Raw genomic sequence first — 13,673 nt, forward strand, 5'->3', positions numbered from 1 at the left:
CGGGAGCCGGCAGGAAGAGGCTTGCTGCCCGTCCCGGAACCAGAGACGGGGCAGCGCTCGAGTTCCTGCGCGGCACTGCCAAGGCACGACAACGGGCCAGAAGGCTGCCAGGCTCAGTGGGCAAGCGAAGAAATCAACCACCGCTACACGGGCGCTTGGGGGCGGGGCCCGAGTGCGAACCCGAGCCCCAAATCCCGACCCAGGCAGGGGCGGGGCCCGGGGCGGGGCCTTGGAGGACCAGCCCGCGCGGCAACGTCTCCGCGCGGCGTCTCGACAACCACTGACAGCCACCCGCCATGGCCGCAGACCAGCGCTCGAAGGCCGACACCCTGGCCCTGAGGCAGCGGCTCATCAGGTACCCGGGCGTGCGGCGGGTGGCGCGGGGCTGCGCGGGGTGGCACGCGCACGCACGACGCACGCACGCACGACGCACGCGCCTCCGACTAGGAGGCCGCCGCTCTCCAGCCCGTGCGACCCCGGACCCGGCCACAGTAGAGTTTCGCAGGGCTGGGAAGGCAGCGGCGCTGGGCCGTCCCGGTGAGTGGTCTCCGGGGGCTCCTCCCCGACAGCGCCGTCTCCAGGCCGCTCCGTTCAGGAGACGGCCCCGCCGTCACCGCTGTCCAGTCTGTGGCAGCCTCGCTTGGCAGCCTTTACCCCGGAAAAGACCTTCACCCTGGCGCCTGAGAGGACCTCAGCCAGGGTGGCCTGTCAGCCGCACGTGGGCCTGTCTCCAGAGTGACCTGGGAGGGGGCTGAAAGGGCAGACGAAGGGAGAGTCGGGGGAGTCGGTTCACAGGCAGCATACTTGACCTGTGAGGGGCCCTCGGTGGGAAGGTGGGTGAGGTAGCCTCCCACTGGAGCTTAGGGCTGGCACCCAGCGAGGGGCAGCAGGACCACGTGGTTGGCAAGGAGCGTTTAGGGCTGAGAGCCAGCCACCTAATGCTGGTGCCCTGCCCCATCCCATGGAGGACACGCAGCCATACGGAGCCCCGTGGGCCGGGGAAGCTACCTTTTCTCAGGATCCAGGAGACTGACGTGACCACGTGCAGAAATGAGCCAGGAGGCCACAGAGACTTAAAATGCTTTAAGAAACAATTCTAAGTTTCCGCAACTTGTTACCCCATCTGCTTCCTCCTTTGCAACCACCTGTGGAGTGAGGAGACACGGCAGGGAAGCAGCACCTTGCCCTTCAAGCTTTCGTTTTTTCCCCCAGAAACTGGGAAGGGGTGGGCGGGGGCCTGTGATGAGTGGACTTCACCCTTTCGGTCTTCAGACATGGCTGTCCACTCCTTGCCTGTCCCCACAGCTCTTCCTGCAGACTCTTTTTTCCCGAGGATCCTGTTAAGATTGTCCGGGCCCAAGGGCAGTACATGTACGATGAACAGGGGGCAGAATACATCGACTGCATCAACAATGTGGCTCACGGTCAGTATCATACCTCAGGGTGGCAGGGCAGGAGAGGAGGCCAAGGCTGTGAGCCTGGTCCCAAGATGACCTGAGATTGCCTGAGATTACCGAGAGGTGTGGAGAACCTGGGTTGAGTTGAGGCACTATCAATATGCAGAGGAGTCTTAGCCTTTGCAATATAGCTGTGGAATTCTGCAGTCTGGAGCTGTGCTAAACCAGGCAGGAGTCAGCAATCTAGGTCTGTGGGTCTAGTTCCACTTGGGACTGATGATGAGCTCACAGAATGGCAGATGGCCCAGCTGTGACCAGCGGCGTAGCACAGTGCTGGCCAAGTGCTGGAGTCAAGGCAGCGCTTCAGCCCCACTGGCCATCTCAGGTGCTGAGCAAGGGAGCTGAAGCAGGAATTCAGTCATCCTGATGAGGCTGCCAGAGCTGACGGAAAGCAAGGGAGTCTGAGACTCAGCAGGGACATGGAAAATTAATAAAGTCGAGATTTAAAAAAAAAAAAAAAAAGCAGAGACTCTGGTCTTAGACTGCTTGGGCTCAAATCCCCTACTTACTAACTTTGTGATCTCAGGCAAGTTACTTAATTCTCTGTGCCTCCGTTTGCTTATCTGCAAAAGACATAATGATACTAGGTACCCACTTGAAGGTATTAGGAGAATTCAATGTGTTAATTTATGTAGCTTGCTCTGAGTGTGCCTGGCACATGGTGAGCTCTGAGTACATACTCACTGTTACTATCCTTGGCCTTTGGCAGTCAAGATTACCACCAGCCCCCTTGGCTGGGGAAGTGAAAAAGTTGACAGTCACCCCCTACCCTACCTTTGTCATGCAAGCCTCAAAAGGCCTTACAGCCTGGGCAACATAATGAGACCTTGTCTCTACAAAAAAACTTAAAAATTAGCTAGGCATGGTGACTGGTGTCATAGTCCCACCTACTCAGGAGGTTGAGGTAGGAGGATCACTTGAACCCAGGAGTTTGAGGCTGCAGTGAATGCCATGATCACACCACTACACTCTAGCCTGAGCGACAGCGTAAGACCCTATCTCCAAAAAAAAAAAAAAAAAGGCCTCCTTAAAGACATGGGCTTCCTAAACCAGGCGCAGTGGCTCACGCCTGTAATCCCAGCACTTTGGGAAGCCAAGGCGGGCTTACTGACCTCGAGGTCAGGAGATGGAGGAGACCATCCTGGCTAACACAGTGAAACCCCATCTCTACTAAAAATACAAAAAATTAACTGGGCATGGTGGCGCGTGCCTGTAGTCCCAGCTACTTGGGAGGCTGAGGCAGGAGAATGGCATGAACCTGGGAGGCGGAGCTTGCAGTGAGCCAAGATCACACCACTGCACTCCAGCCTGGGCGACAGAGCGAGACTCTCAAAAAAAAAAAAAAAAGACATGGGCTTTCTAGACAGGGTTCTGCTGAAGAACATTTCCTTCTGCCAGAATCTCAGAAACTCCTGGATCTGCCTTTCCAGAACCAGCTTCTCTCTCCCTCCTCTGCCTTCAGACTTCCCTCCTTCTACCTCTCTCTCTAGAACTGCGTCTCTTCTGGTTGGGTTTATAGCTTAGGGCTGGGGGAGGCCCAGTGGGACTGGCTGAGCAGAGCCAGCTGTGTGATGGAGGTGGCCTTCTTCCAGTCGGGCACTGCCACCCTCTCGTGGTCCGAGCAGCACATGAACAGAACCAGGTGCTCAACACCAACAGCCGGTACCTGCACGACAACATTGTGGACTATGCGCAGAGGCTGTCGGAGACGCTGCCAGAGCCGCTCTGTGTGTTCTATTTCCTGAATTCCGGGTAAGTGACTGTGGCCAGCCCCCCGGAAGAGGGTGAGATGATAACAGAGAGTCACTCACGTGGGCCCGGTGTAGTGTCGCCGACTGAATGTGGACTCAGGGAGAGGCAGCCCCCATTGCACCAGGCTCCTGAGATTCCTGGCTCTAGGCCCTGATGCTTTTTCTGTTGGATCCAGTTTCCTTGTCTCTTACTGAAGGATGTTATTACTTCCTTTCTAGGATCATTGCTGGGGCTTAGTGAGGTAATACATTTCTTTATTTCTGCCTTATGGATACAGCCAAAATCCCTGCCTGTGGGTTGCTCAGTAAGGAACAAAAACATCAAGTGATTCTTCAAAGAAATAGAGAATTCCAAGGAGGGCTCTGGAGTGTACAGGGTATCATGAGGCCTAGAAATAGTGAGGGGACCTGACCTATTCTGGGGGTACAGGGAAACCTTCCCTGAGGAAAGGATGTTAAGCTAAGAGCTGACTGGGAGATAACTAGAAGAGGAGGAAGGAAGGGTGCTGCCACTGCATCAGAAGTCTCGTCAAGGCCGGGCGCAATGGCTCATGCCTGTAATCCCAGCACTTCGTGAGATCGAGGTGGGCAGATCACCTGAGGTCAGGAGTTTGAGATCAGCCTGGCCAATATGGCGAAACCCCATCTCTACTAAAAATACACAAAAATTAACTGGGCATGGTGGTGGGTGCCTGTAATCCCAGCTACTCAGGAGGCTAAGGCAGGAGAATCGCTTGAATCTGGGAGGCGGAGCTTGCAGTGAGCCAAAATTGTGCCACTGCACTCCAGCCTGGGAGACAGAGTGAGGCTCTATCTCAAAAAAAAAAAAAAAAAAAATTAGTCTCGGCAAAACTCTTGTCAGAGTTGGTCACCACACACAACTGCCCATGCAAAGGCCCTGAAGCAGGAAAGGGTATGGTACCCAGCACGCTTGAGGAATCGAAAGAAGTCCACTAAGGGAAAGCAGAGGCTGTGAGCTGTTGGGAGGGAAGCAGGGCCCATCACCTAGGGCCTTCTCCACCAAGTGACTGTCTTTATCCTAAGAGCATTGGGAAGCCATCGGAGGCTTTAATCAGGAAATGATGTCTTACAGGGAACGGAGCGCAAGAATGGACACTGTTAGGTGCCAGTTCAGTGGCCAGGTGAAAGGTTATGGTAGCTCACACTAGGATCGGCAGTGGAGACAAACAGGCAGGTGATTACAGTGTATCTGGGAGAGAACATTCCAACGAATCGTAGGTGGTGGTGTTGAATTATAGTAATGATTATTGTTGCCATTCACATAGTACAGTCATCTCTGCCCCCCAGATAATTTCTAGGAAGTGGAATTCACCATCTTCATTTTGCAGATGGGGTAACAGCAATTCAAAGAAAGGAACTTGAGCCCAGACATTTCCCATGTCAAGAGCTGGAGCCTCTGGAAACAGGGAGCTGGTGCTTCCTCAGTGGTGGTGGAGGAGGGGCATTCCTATGCCACCAGCTTTATTCTGTGTGGATTCCAGTGACTTCCGTGTTGCCAAATCCAAAGCAGTCTCTTTGCTGCCTTGTCTTACTCTGTCCCGGCAGTAATGGACAGTTACCACTCTCCAAAAGTGCTCTCTCCTCTTGCTTCCAGGGCACTGTGCTCTCCTGTTTTCTGCCAGTTTCTCTAGCCACTCCTTCCCTGTCTTCTTTGCTGATTCCTCCTCTGTTCCTTGGGGCTGGTCTTGGGCCACTTTTCTCTGAGCCCTCTTCTTAGGTGATGTCTTCCATTCTCTTGATATTAAATAGCATCCATGTGCTGGTGACTCACAAATTTTTTTGAGCCCAGACATTTCACATATGTTCCAACTTGAGGTTCTAACTGCGCCTGTGACATCTGACAAACATCTCCAGCTTCATGTGTCCACAAGGCAAGAAAGGGTTGATTGGACCGTGGTCCTCTTCTCCCTAACCTGCCCAAGAAGACTGTCCCCACTCACCCCTGCTCATCTTGCCTTGTAAAGGGCATCACCATCTATATCTGCTCAAGGCAGAAACCACATGCTCCCCAGCCCTGCATCAATCCTGCCTCCTCCATCTCCATGATGCCTCTTAACTCCCTCTACCTCTCCATCTCCATGGCCACCACCTGCTCTCACCTGGCATCCTCCTCCTTGGTCTTCTCACTTCCACTTTTATTGTCGACTCCATTAGACACAGCCAGAGGCCACCTCTTAAAATGGGAGCTGACTGATTTTCCTTTTCTCATTAAAACTCTTCAGTGGCCTCACATGGCACTGAGAAGAAAACTCAGGCTCCTTCCCAGCCCTGTGCACCTGGCCCCTGCATGTCTCCCCACTTCCTCTCCTACCCTGCCCTCCTTAGGCGCTGGCCTCCATCATCTTCTCCTGGTTCCCTGAGCTCTTTTTCTTCACAAGGCCTTGGTGCGTGCTGCTCCATCTGCCTGGAAACTTCTCCCTCAGGACTCAGTACACGAGTTACCTCCCCATAGATGCTTCCACTGACCCTCTGTGTTGGTCTACTCTGGCTGCCATAAGAAAATAACAGAGACTGAGTGGCTTAAACAAGAGACATTTATTTTCTCACAGTCCTGGAGGCTGGAAGTCTAAGATCAAGGTGTTGGCAGGGTTGGTTTCTTCTAAGGCCTCTCTTCTTGGCTTGGAGATGGCCCTGGTTGGTCTTCTGTGTGTAAGTGTCCCTGGTGTCCCTTTGTGTGTCCAGATTTCCTCTTATAAGGACACTGGTTAGATTGGATTAGGGGCCCCCGACAGCCTCATTTTAACATAATCCCCTCTCTTATCTCCATATCCATTCACATACGGGCCATTCTGAGCTACTGGGGATTAGAGGTTCAACACATAAACTGGGGGTGGGGGGTGGCAGCTCAGCCCATAGACATGCTCCCTCTGGCTCTCTCCCAGAGCATCCATCATAGCACTTAGAAAAAGGATCACTTTTTCTTTTATGGCTTTTGTGGTGGTATATATATGTGTACACACACACATATATATAAATACCCAGACACACATATCTACATACACATTCATCTTTATTCACAGTTCCTGGCTCATAACTCCCACAGCCCTTGTTACACTCTTTTGTTACAACAGTGGATGTCAGGCCTCAGGAGACAATCACTCTAACCTTCTCCTGCCTTCCTTTCACCTGCCCAAGGCAGGACTCTAATCTTCCCCACCTTTCTGATGGTGGGTCATAAAACTCTCATTCCAGAGAGGGTCCTACCCCATGTCCTGGTAGAAGGAATGCTGCTGTCATGAAGCTTCCATAAAAACCAAGGGGACTGGATTCAGAGAGCTTCCAGATAGCTGAACATATACAAGTTCCTGAAGGGTGGTGCGCCCAGGACGGGCACAGGAAGCTCCATGCCCTTCCTTCATCTCTCCCCCTATGCATCTCTTCATCTGTATCTTTTATAATATCCTTTAAAACAAACCAGTAAATGTATTTCCCTTAGTTTTGTGAGTCAGTGCAGCAAATTAATTGAACCTACAGAGGGAATTGTGGGAACCTCAACTTGAAGCCAGTCGGTCAGAAGTTCCAAAGCGGGGCCAGGTGCGATGGCTCCCGCCCGTAATCCCAGCACTTTGGGAAGCCAAGGCAGGAGAATCAGGAGTGTGAGACCAGCCTAGCCAACATGGTGAAACCCCATCTCTACTAAAAATAGAAAAAATCAGCTGGGCGTAGTGGTGGGCGCTTGTAATCCCAGCTACTCAGGAGGCTGAGGCAGGAGAATCACATGAGCCTGGGAGGCAGAGGCTGCAGTGAGCCAAGATCACGCCGCTGCACTCTAGCCTGGGCAACAGAGTGAGACTCTGTCTCAAAAAAAAAATTTTTTTTAAAAAGTTCCAAAGGTGGCCAGCACGGTGGCTCATGCCTATAATTCCAGTACTTTGAGGTTGAGGTAGGAGGAATGCTTGAGCCCCCAGTCTGGACAATATAGTGAGACCCCATCTCTACAAAAGAAAAGAAGTTCCAGAGGCCGACTTGCTACTGGTGCCCAGGGGGCTGTGGGGCAGTCTTGGGCACTGAGCCCTCATGCTGTGGGATCTGATGCTGTCTCCACGTAGATAGTGTTGGAATTGAATTGGAGGACACCCAGCTGGTGTTGCTGCAAACTGATTGCTTGCCTGCTGGCAGGGAGAAATCCTTACATATTTTTTTGGAGTCACAGAAGTCTTCTGTGTTGATTGTTGTAGTGTGAAAGCAGAGGAAAAACAATGGTTTGAGTTTTTTCCAAACAAGTTTCATGACACATACGAGAATGTAAATTCCAGGAGAGCCAAGGCCGTGTCTGTTTTACCAATTTTTTTTTTTTTTTTTTTTGAGACAGAGTCTCACTGTCTCCCAGGCTGGAGTGCAGTGGTGCGATCTTGGCTCACTGCAAGCTCCGCCTCCCAGGTTCATGCCATTCTCCTGCCTCAGCCTCCCGAGTAGCTGGGACTACAGGCGCCAGCCACCGTGCCCCACTAGTTTTTTGTATTTTTAGTAGAGACGGGGTTTCACCGTGTTAGCCAGGATGGTCTCGATCTCCTGACCTCATGATCCGTCCGCCTCGGCCTCCCAGAGTGCTAGGATTATAGGCGTCAGCCACCGCCCCTGGCCTGTTTTGCCTACTCTTTTTGCCCCCAGCTTCTAGTACATACAAGGCGATGTATACGAAACAAAGAAGCAAGTGACTGACTAGTTGATGTCCTGAGAATCTTCTTGCTGCTGGAAGGGTCCTCCTGCCCTCAGCATTTCTCTCTGGGAAGCTCTTGGACCACTGTCTCAGTCATGCTCACCTTTTCGGTCATAGGTCAGAAGCCAATGACCTGGCCCTGAGGCTGGCTCGCCACTACACAGGACACCAGGACGTGGTGGTATTAGACCAGTAAGTGAAACTCACAGCCCTACCGTTTCCAGAAGCCTGGCCCACAGGCTGCTTGGGGATCTGTGTGACTCACTCCGGGTGCCTTAGGCAGGGAGAATAAGGGGCCTGGGCTACTGAAGACAAGCGTGGCAGGCAGAGGACCAGGCCTGAGACCTCCCAGAGGCTCTGTCACCCTGGGCCACCATTCTGGGAAGGCAGCTCTGGGGAGCAGAGTGCACCTTGTAAGGGAGTCAAAGGTGATCCCACAACATTTTGCATGTTCAAACTGCTACAGCAGTAGCTCCCATGAATTGAGTGTGTGATGTGCACAAAGCTGAGGCTGACAGTATGAACACATTTAAGATTCATTATAAACCAGAAAGAGGAACCCCCACCCCATTTCACAGCAGAGAAAACAACCCCGAGAGGTTAAATGATGAGCTGCTGTCACATAGCCAGTCAGCAGTGTTGCAAGAAGTGTTGCTGACTCCAAAGCCTGTGCTCTTTCCCAAGTTCCCAAGAACCTGAGGGCTCTGTCAGGAAAGTTGGCCTCCCCTGTGTGTCTTCAGGGTGGGGAGACCATGGTCAGACTGGGCCAGGGAGTAGGAGCTGCCCGGACCCGAGCCTACCTTCCCTTCTCCTCCCCAGTGCGTATCACGGCCACCTGAGCTCCCTGATTGACATCAGTCCCTACAAGTTCCGCAACCTGGATGGCCAGAAGGAGTGGGTCCACGTGGTATGCACTGCCCAACTCAACAACAGGTCGGTGCCTGTCCCCAAGCCCGGATAACATGGTGCTGTCACTCCCCACAGGCACCTCTCCCAGACACCTACCGGGGCCCCTACCGGGAGGACCACCCCAACCCAGCTGTGGCCTATGCCAACGAGGTGAAACGTGTGGTCAGCAGTGCACAGGAGAAGGGCAGGAAGGTAACCATGTCCACACCTGTCCAATCCAGCAAACAGTTAATGTCACCTCCATTGTTGTCACCACCACTGTGCTAGATGCTGGGAACCCAGAGAGAAAACCAAACGAGGCCCTGCCCTGCAGGAATCTGGGGTAGGGGCAGTTCGGGCTCAGCAGAGAGTCTGAGTGCACCAGCATGGGCATGATAGGCAGCCAGAGCCTGAGCAGGCCTTGGGGGATGTCAAGGGGGGTCCTTGGAGGAGGTGCTCCCTGACTCAGTAGGGGTCAGCCACTCCAGGTGGGGTGGGGAGTAGCAGAGGAAGGGCATCCCGACGGGTGGCTGAGGAACCGTGGGAATATGTGGCCGGGAGCTGAGCCTGGAGAGGCAGGCAGGGTCCACATGCCAGAGAGCACCAGAACTAGGCTGAGCAGCTGCAGTTCTGCCCTGGAGGCCCCCAGGAACCACCAGAGTCTTAAGCGGGAGAGCGCTAAGCTCTGGGGCTGGCGCAGGGCTATGTGGGGGATAGATCTGAATGGGGCAGCTTGAGGTCAGGTGACCACGAAGTGGCCAGTAGACCCCAAGTGAGCTGTGGGGAGGCCTGAAAGGGGCAGTAGAGTGGAGATGGAGTGGAGGTGCAGACATCGGAGAGAGAGGTGTGTTACCCACGGTGATAACAGAGGGAAGACTGTTGGCAACAGGTGAGGGCTCTCTGAAGGCTTCACTGAAGGAGCGACAGAGCCAGATACAGGAGGTACGACAAAGAAAGGCAGCCTGTGGGGCCAGAAAGGTTAGCAGAACCCGACCAGGGAAGCCTTGCCTATGCGTTTCAGGTGCTCCGCGACCACTTCTATAAAACCTAAAAAAGGAGATTGCTCTGATTGCAACAGGTGTGGGGGACCAGTATCCCATCCCAGTGGCCCTGCCCTCCCACCTGTAAGGCAGAATACAGTTGGGAAATCATTGCCGTATGCGGAAGGGGTCACTGAGGGGTTTCAAACAACAGTGACATGCTCAGCTCTCTGGGTTGAGGCATCGTCACCCTGGTGGCCATGTGGAGGATGGACTGGAAGAGTCATTCAGTTAGAAGGCCTCTGCAGGAGTCCAAGGAAGAAACGGGCAGATCTGCAGGAGGCAGGCATGTCCAGGCAGAGAGCAAGGAGTAGGTTTAGCAAGCGGGCTGAGGTAGAATCCTTGGGCGTGCTGACTGATGGGTTGAGGGAGGGGGCGTGGATCAAGAATGGGGGACAGGGAAGGAACAGGCTTATGGGGGAAAAATCAGTGCATTTAGTTTGGAGCATGCCAAGTACTAGGGGCCTGGAGGCATCCAGGTGGTAAGAGTTGGCTGGAGTCCTGAGAGAAAACTGAGTCACAAACCTTCAGATGTAACGTGGAGCCCAAAGTAGGGGTGCAGCAATGATGGTGATTTGTCTTACTTGGACTAAGCCAGCACTAGCAGGGCAGGCTAAGCTGGTCATTGCACACCTCCATGGTTGTGTTCCCAATGTCCATCTCTTCACAGATTGCAGCCTTCTTCGCTGAGTCTCTGCCCAGTGTGGGAGGGCAGATCATTCCCCCTGCTGGCTACTTCTCCCAAGTGGCAGAGTGAGTAGGTGGGCAGGGTCTGCCCTAGGGAGGGCAGGGCTCTAATGGGGTTTTCCAACCTCCGGTCCAAATCCCAACCTCAGCCTGGCCTGACTGCCAGAATTTTGAGACAAAGCCCTGAAAGAAATAATGGCCCAAAGAAGGCCAGCCATTGCCCAAGGCCCCCACCTTACTGCTGGCACAGCCAGGATGCAAAGCCCCGAGACCTTCTGACTCCTGATCTTATCCCTCCCAACCACAGCCCGCATGTCAGTCATCTGTCCTCTGCTACAGGCACATCCACAAGGCCGGAGGGGTCTTTGTTGCAGATGAGATCCAGGTTGGCTTTGGCCGAGTAGGCAAGCACTTCTGGGCCTTCCAGCTCCAGGGAAAAGACTTTGTCCCTGACATCGTCACCATGGGCAAGTCCATTGGCAATGGCCACCCTGTTGCCTGTGTGGCCACAACCCAGCCTGTGGCGAGGGCATTTGAAGCCACCGGCGTTGAGTACTTCAACACGGTGAGTGACAGCTCTAAGTCAAGGGAGCAACATGGGTTCTGATAGGCCCCCAGTGATCAGCCTGTCCTGAGTCAGCAAAGGCTACAGGGCTAGCACTGTGCCCAGCACACACTTCCAAGATGCTGTCCTTAAGGAGATTATAGCCAGGTCAGGTAAGAAAACATAAAACATCTTTTAAAATTAGTGTCAATCCAAAAGCTGTCACAAGGGACCTTGTCTTATAAAATATATATAAAACTACGAGTCCCTATCTTCCTTCCAACAGATGCCACCCATTCTGTGCCAGGCCCTGTGTCAGGTGCTGGAACTTGAGCTGGTTAAGAGGCGTGAGGAGTGTGGTCTACTTGGGTAACACATGATCTAGGAGCAGAGTTCACATTGCAGTGGCTCCCTGTCTTTGGGGTACAGAGTCAAGAGCTTTCCCTGAGTAAAGCTGACACACAGCATATTCAGTGGCCCTGAGGCAGCAGTTACAGAGTAGGTGAGAGGACCATGGCAGGCAGCAGCAGACCCACAGGAAAGAGCCAAGGTGTCTGCACTGATCTTGAAGACTGAGGACAACAGGAGGGTTTTAATCCTGGAGAGAGTACCCTTTGGAAAGATCTCTGGTGCTCAGGTGGAGAAAGAACTGGAGGAAGGGAGACTGGTCCAGGGAGGAGAGGAGGAGGCCCAGAGGAGGAAGGGCAGGGACAGAGGGTTGAGAATTCACTAAGTTCCTCAAAAAGAGCCAGTTTCAATTGGGGACTGAAACATGTCAGGATTTGGCAAGATAGATAGGGCAGGATAAGGTCCTTAGGGGTGAGGGAAGTGACACTTTGGTGCATTCAGCCAAAAGCATCACTCTGTGTCCATGTGACACAGAGCCTCAGACAAGCTCAGTCGGGGAAAGACAGGCTCACAGACAAATGGTCATGACAGTGTGGAGGATGACAGTGGAAGTAGTGTGTTCACGGTGCTGTGATAGCACAAAGGACATCCCAGGCAAGAGGTGGGTGAAGAGCTGTGGGACAAGCAGTAGAGGCTTCATACAGAAGGCAAGACCAGATCTGAGTCTGGAAGGCTGAGCAGGAAATCAGGTGGATTGTGTAAGGGGAACAAAAAGGCCCAGTGGAGCAGCATCCCGACTTTTGTTTATTTCTTTGTTTTACTTGACCCTCAAGTGTACATAATTAGATAGAATCCTTGGTTCATGGAAGACTCTCAACATCTGTCTGTGCATAGCCCTCTTTTAGTTAGTCAGTTAACCTTTATTAATGTTCTAAGCACCTGGGAAGCTAGCATCCCTAATAAAAGCTAGGACCTTGATAATATCCTGCATCTCTCCAGATGTTTCCCCCAATTCCCTCTTATTGCCTCCTCCACCCATCACTCCGGATAACCATGGTAACCATCACTCTCAATCCCATATTATTTAGTTGTTTTTTGACTTTATATGAAGTCTATCATGCTGTATATACTCTTTGGGGATTTTTTTTTTCTAACATCAGTAAGAATCCTTCCTATTGCCTGTCACTGAAGTTCATTTGCTTTGACTGCTTTATAATCTTTGTATAAACATACCAGTTCAGTCATCCATTACTATTGATGTGCTTTGAGCTTGTTCCTTTTTTTTTTTTTTTTTTTGCAATTATGAACAATGCTGCTTTGAACAATTTTCATAAGTCTCTGTTGTACATGTGGCAAGAGTTTTTCTTAGGACTGTACCTGAGGGTGGAATTGCTGGCTCATATGGTATGTGTTCACCCTTAATTTTAAAAGATAATGACATTTGTTTCTAAAGTAGTTCACAAGTTAACACCCCACCAGTAGTGTATAGTAGATAGTGTATATCCTTTTTTTTTTTTTTTTTTTTTTTTTTTTGAGACGGAGTTTTGCTTTTGTTGCCCAGGCAGGAGTGCTATGGCATGATCTTGGCTTACCACAACCTCTGCCTCCTGGGTTCAAGCAACTCTTCTGCCTCAGCCTCCCTAGTAGCTAGGATTACAGGCATGTACCATCACACCTGGCTAATTTTGTATTTTTGGTAGAGATGGGGTTTCTCCATGTTGGTCAGGCTGGTCTTGAGCTCCTGACCTCAGGTGATCTGCCCACCTCAGCCTCCCAAAGTGCTGGGATTACAGGCTTGAGTCACTGTGCCCAGCATCTTTTTTTTTTTTTTTTTTTTGAGACAAGAGTCTCACTCTGTCACCCAGGCTGGAGTGCAGTGGTACAATCTTAGCTCACTGCAGCCTTTACTTCCGGAGCTCAAGTGATCCTCCCACTTCAGCCTCCCCAGTAACTGGGACCACTGGTGTACGCCACCATGCCCAGCTTATTTTTTGTATTTTTGGTACAGGTGGGGTTTCACCATGTTGCCCAGGCTGGTCTCAAACTCCTGAGCTCAAGCGATTGGCCCACACCGGCCTCCCAAAATGCTGGGATTCCAGGCGTGAGCCACCGCACCCCGACTGTATCTACTTCAGTGCCTTTTAATTTTTGCCAGTCGAGTGGAGTGTAAAACAATAGCTTGTGTGGTCTTGATGTGCCATTCCTTGATTTCAGATTACATGAAGTATCTCTTCATATGTTTACTGACCATTTGTTTCCTCTTCACTGAAATGCCTG

The 13,673-nt window shown here is 52.1% G+C and overlaps 1 protein-coding gene across 7 annotated transcripts in view; it reads left to right on the forward strand.

The window, feature by feature from the left end:
* The window catches only part of PHYKPL (5-phosphohydroxy-L-lysine phospho-lyase), a 26,597-nt gene continuing 12,924 nt past the window's right edge, over nt 1–13,673 (forward strand). For 6 of the 7 annotated variants that reach the window (XR_002726667.2, XR_002726666.1, XM_023193718.2 and 3 more), the window contains exons 1-8: nt 1–355; nt 1,306–1,424; nt 3,050–3,209; nt 8,007–8,081; nt 8,709–8,796; nt 8,874–8,990; nt 10,488–10,570; nt 10,844–11,069. Coding sequence is in view for 4 of the 7 variants with exons in the window: in XM_023193718.2 (XP_023049486.1) it covers nt 297–355; nt 1,306–1,424; nt 3,050–3,209; nt 8,007–8,081; nt 8,709–8,796; nt 8,874–8,990; nt 10,488–10,570; nt 10,844–11,069 (927 nt within the window). In the remaining 3 variants the exon portion in view is untranslated. Of the gene's footprint in view, nt 538–1,305; nt 1,425–3,049; nt 3,210–8,006; nt 8,082–8,708; nt 8,797–8,873; nt 8,991–10,487; nt 10,571–10,843; nt 11,070–13,673 lie in introns of all 7 variants that reach the window. The other variant, XR_002726668.1, reaches the window with a different exon arrangement.

Source organism: Piliocolobus tephrosceles, chromosome 4, assembly GCF_002776525.5.
Source record: "Piliocolobus tephrosceles isolate RC106 chromosome 4, ASM277652v3, whole genome shotgun sequence".
Lineage (NCBI taxonomy): Eukaryota > Metazoa > Chordata > Mammalia > Primates > Cercopithecidae > Piliocolobus > Piliocolobus tephrosceles.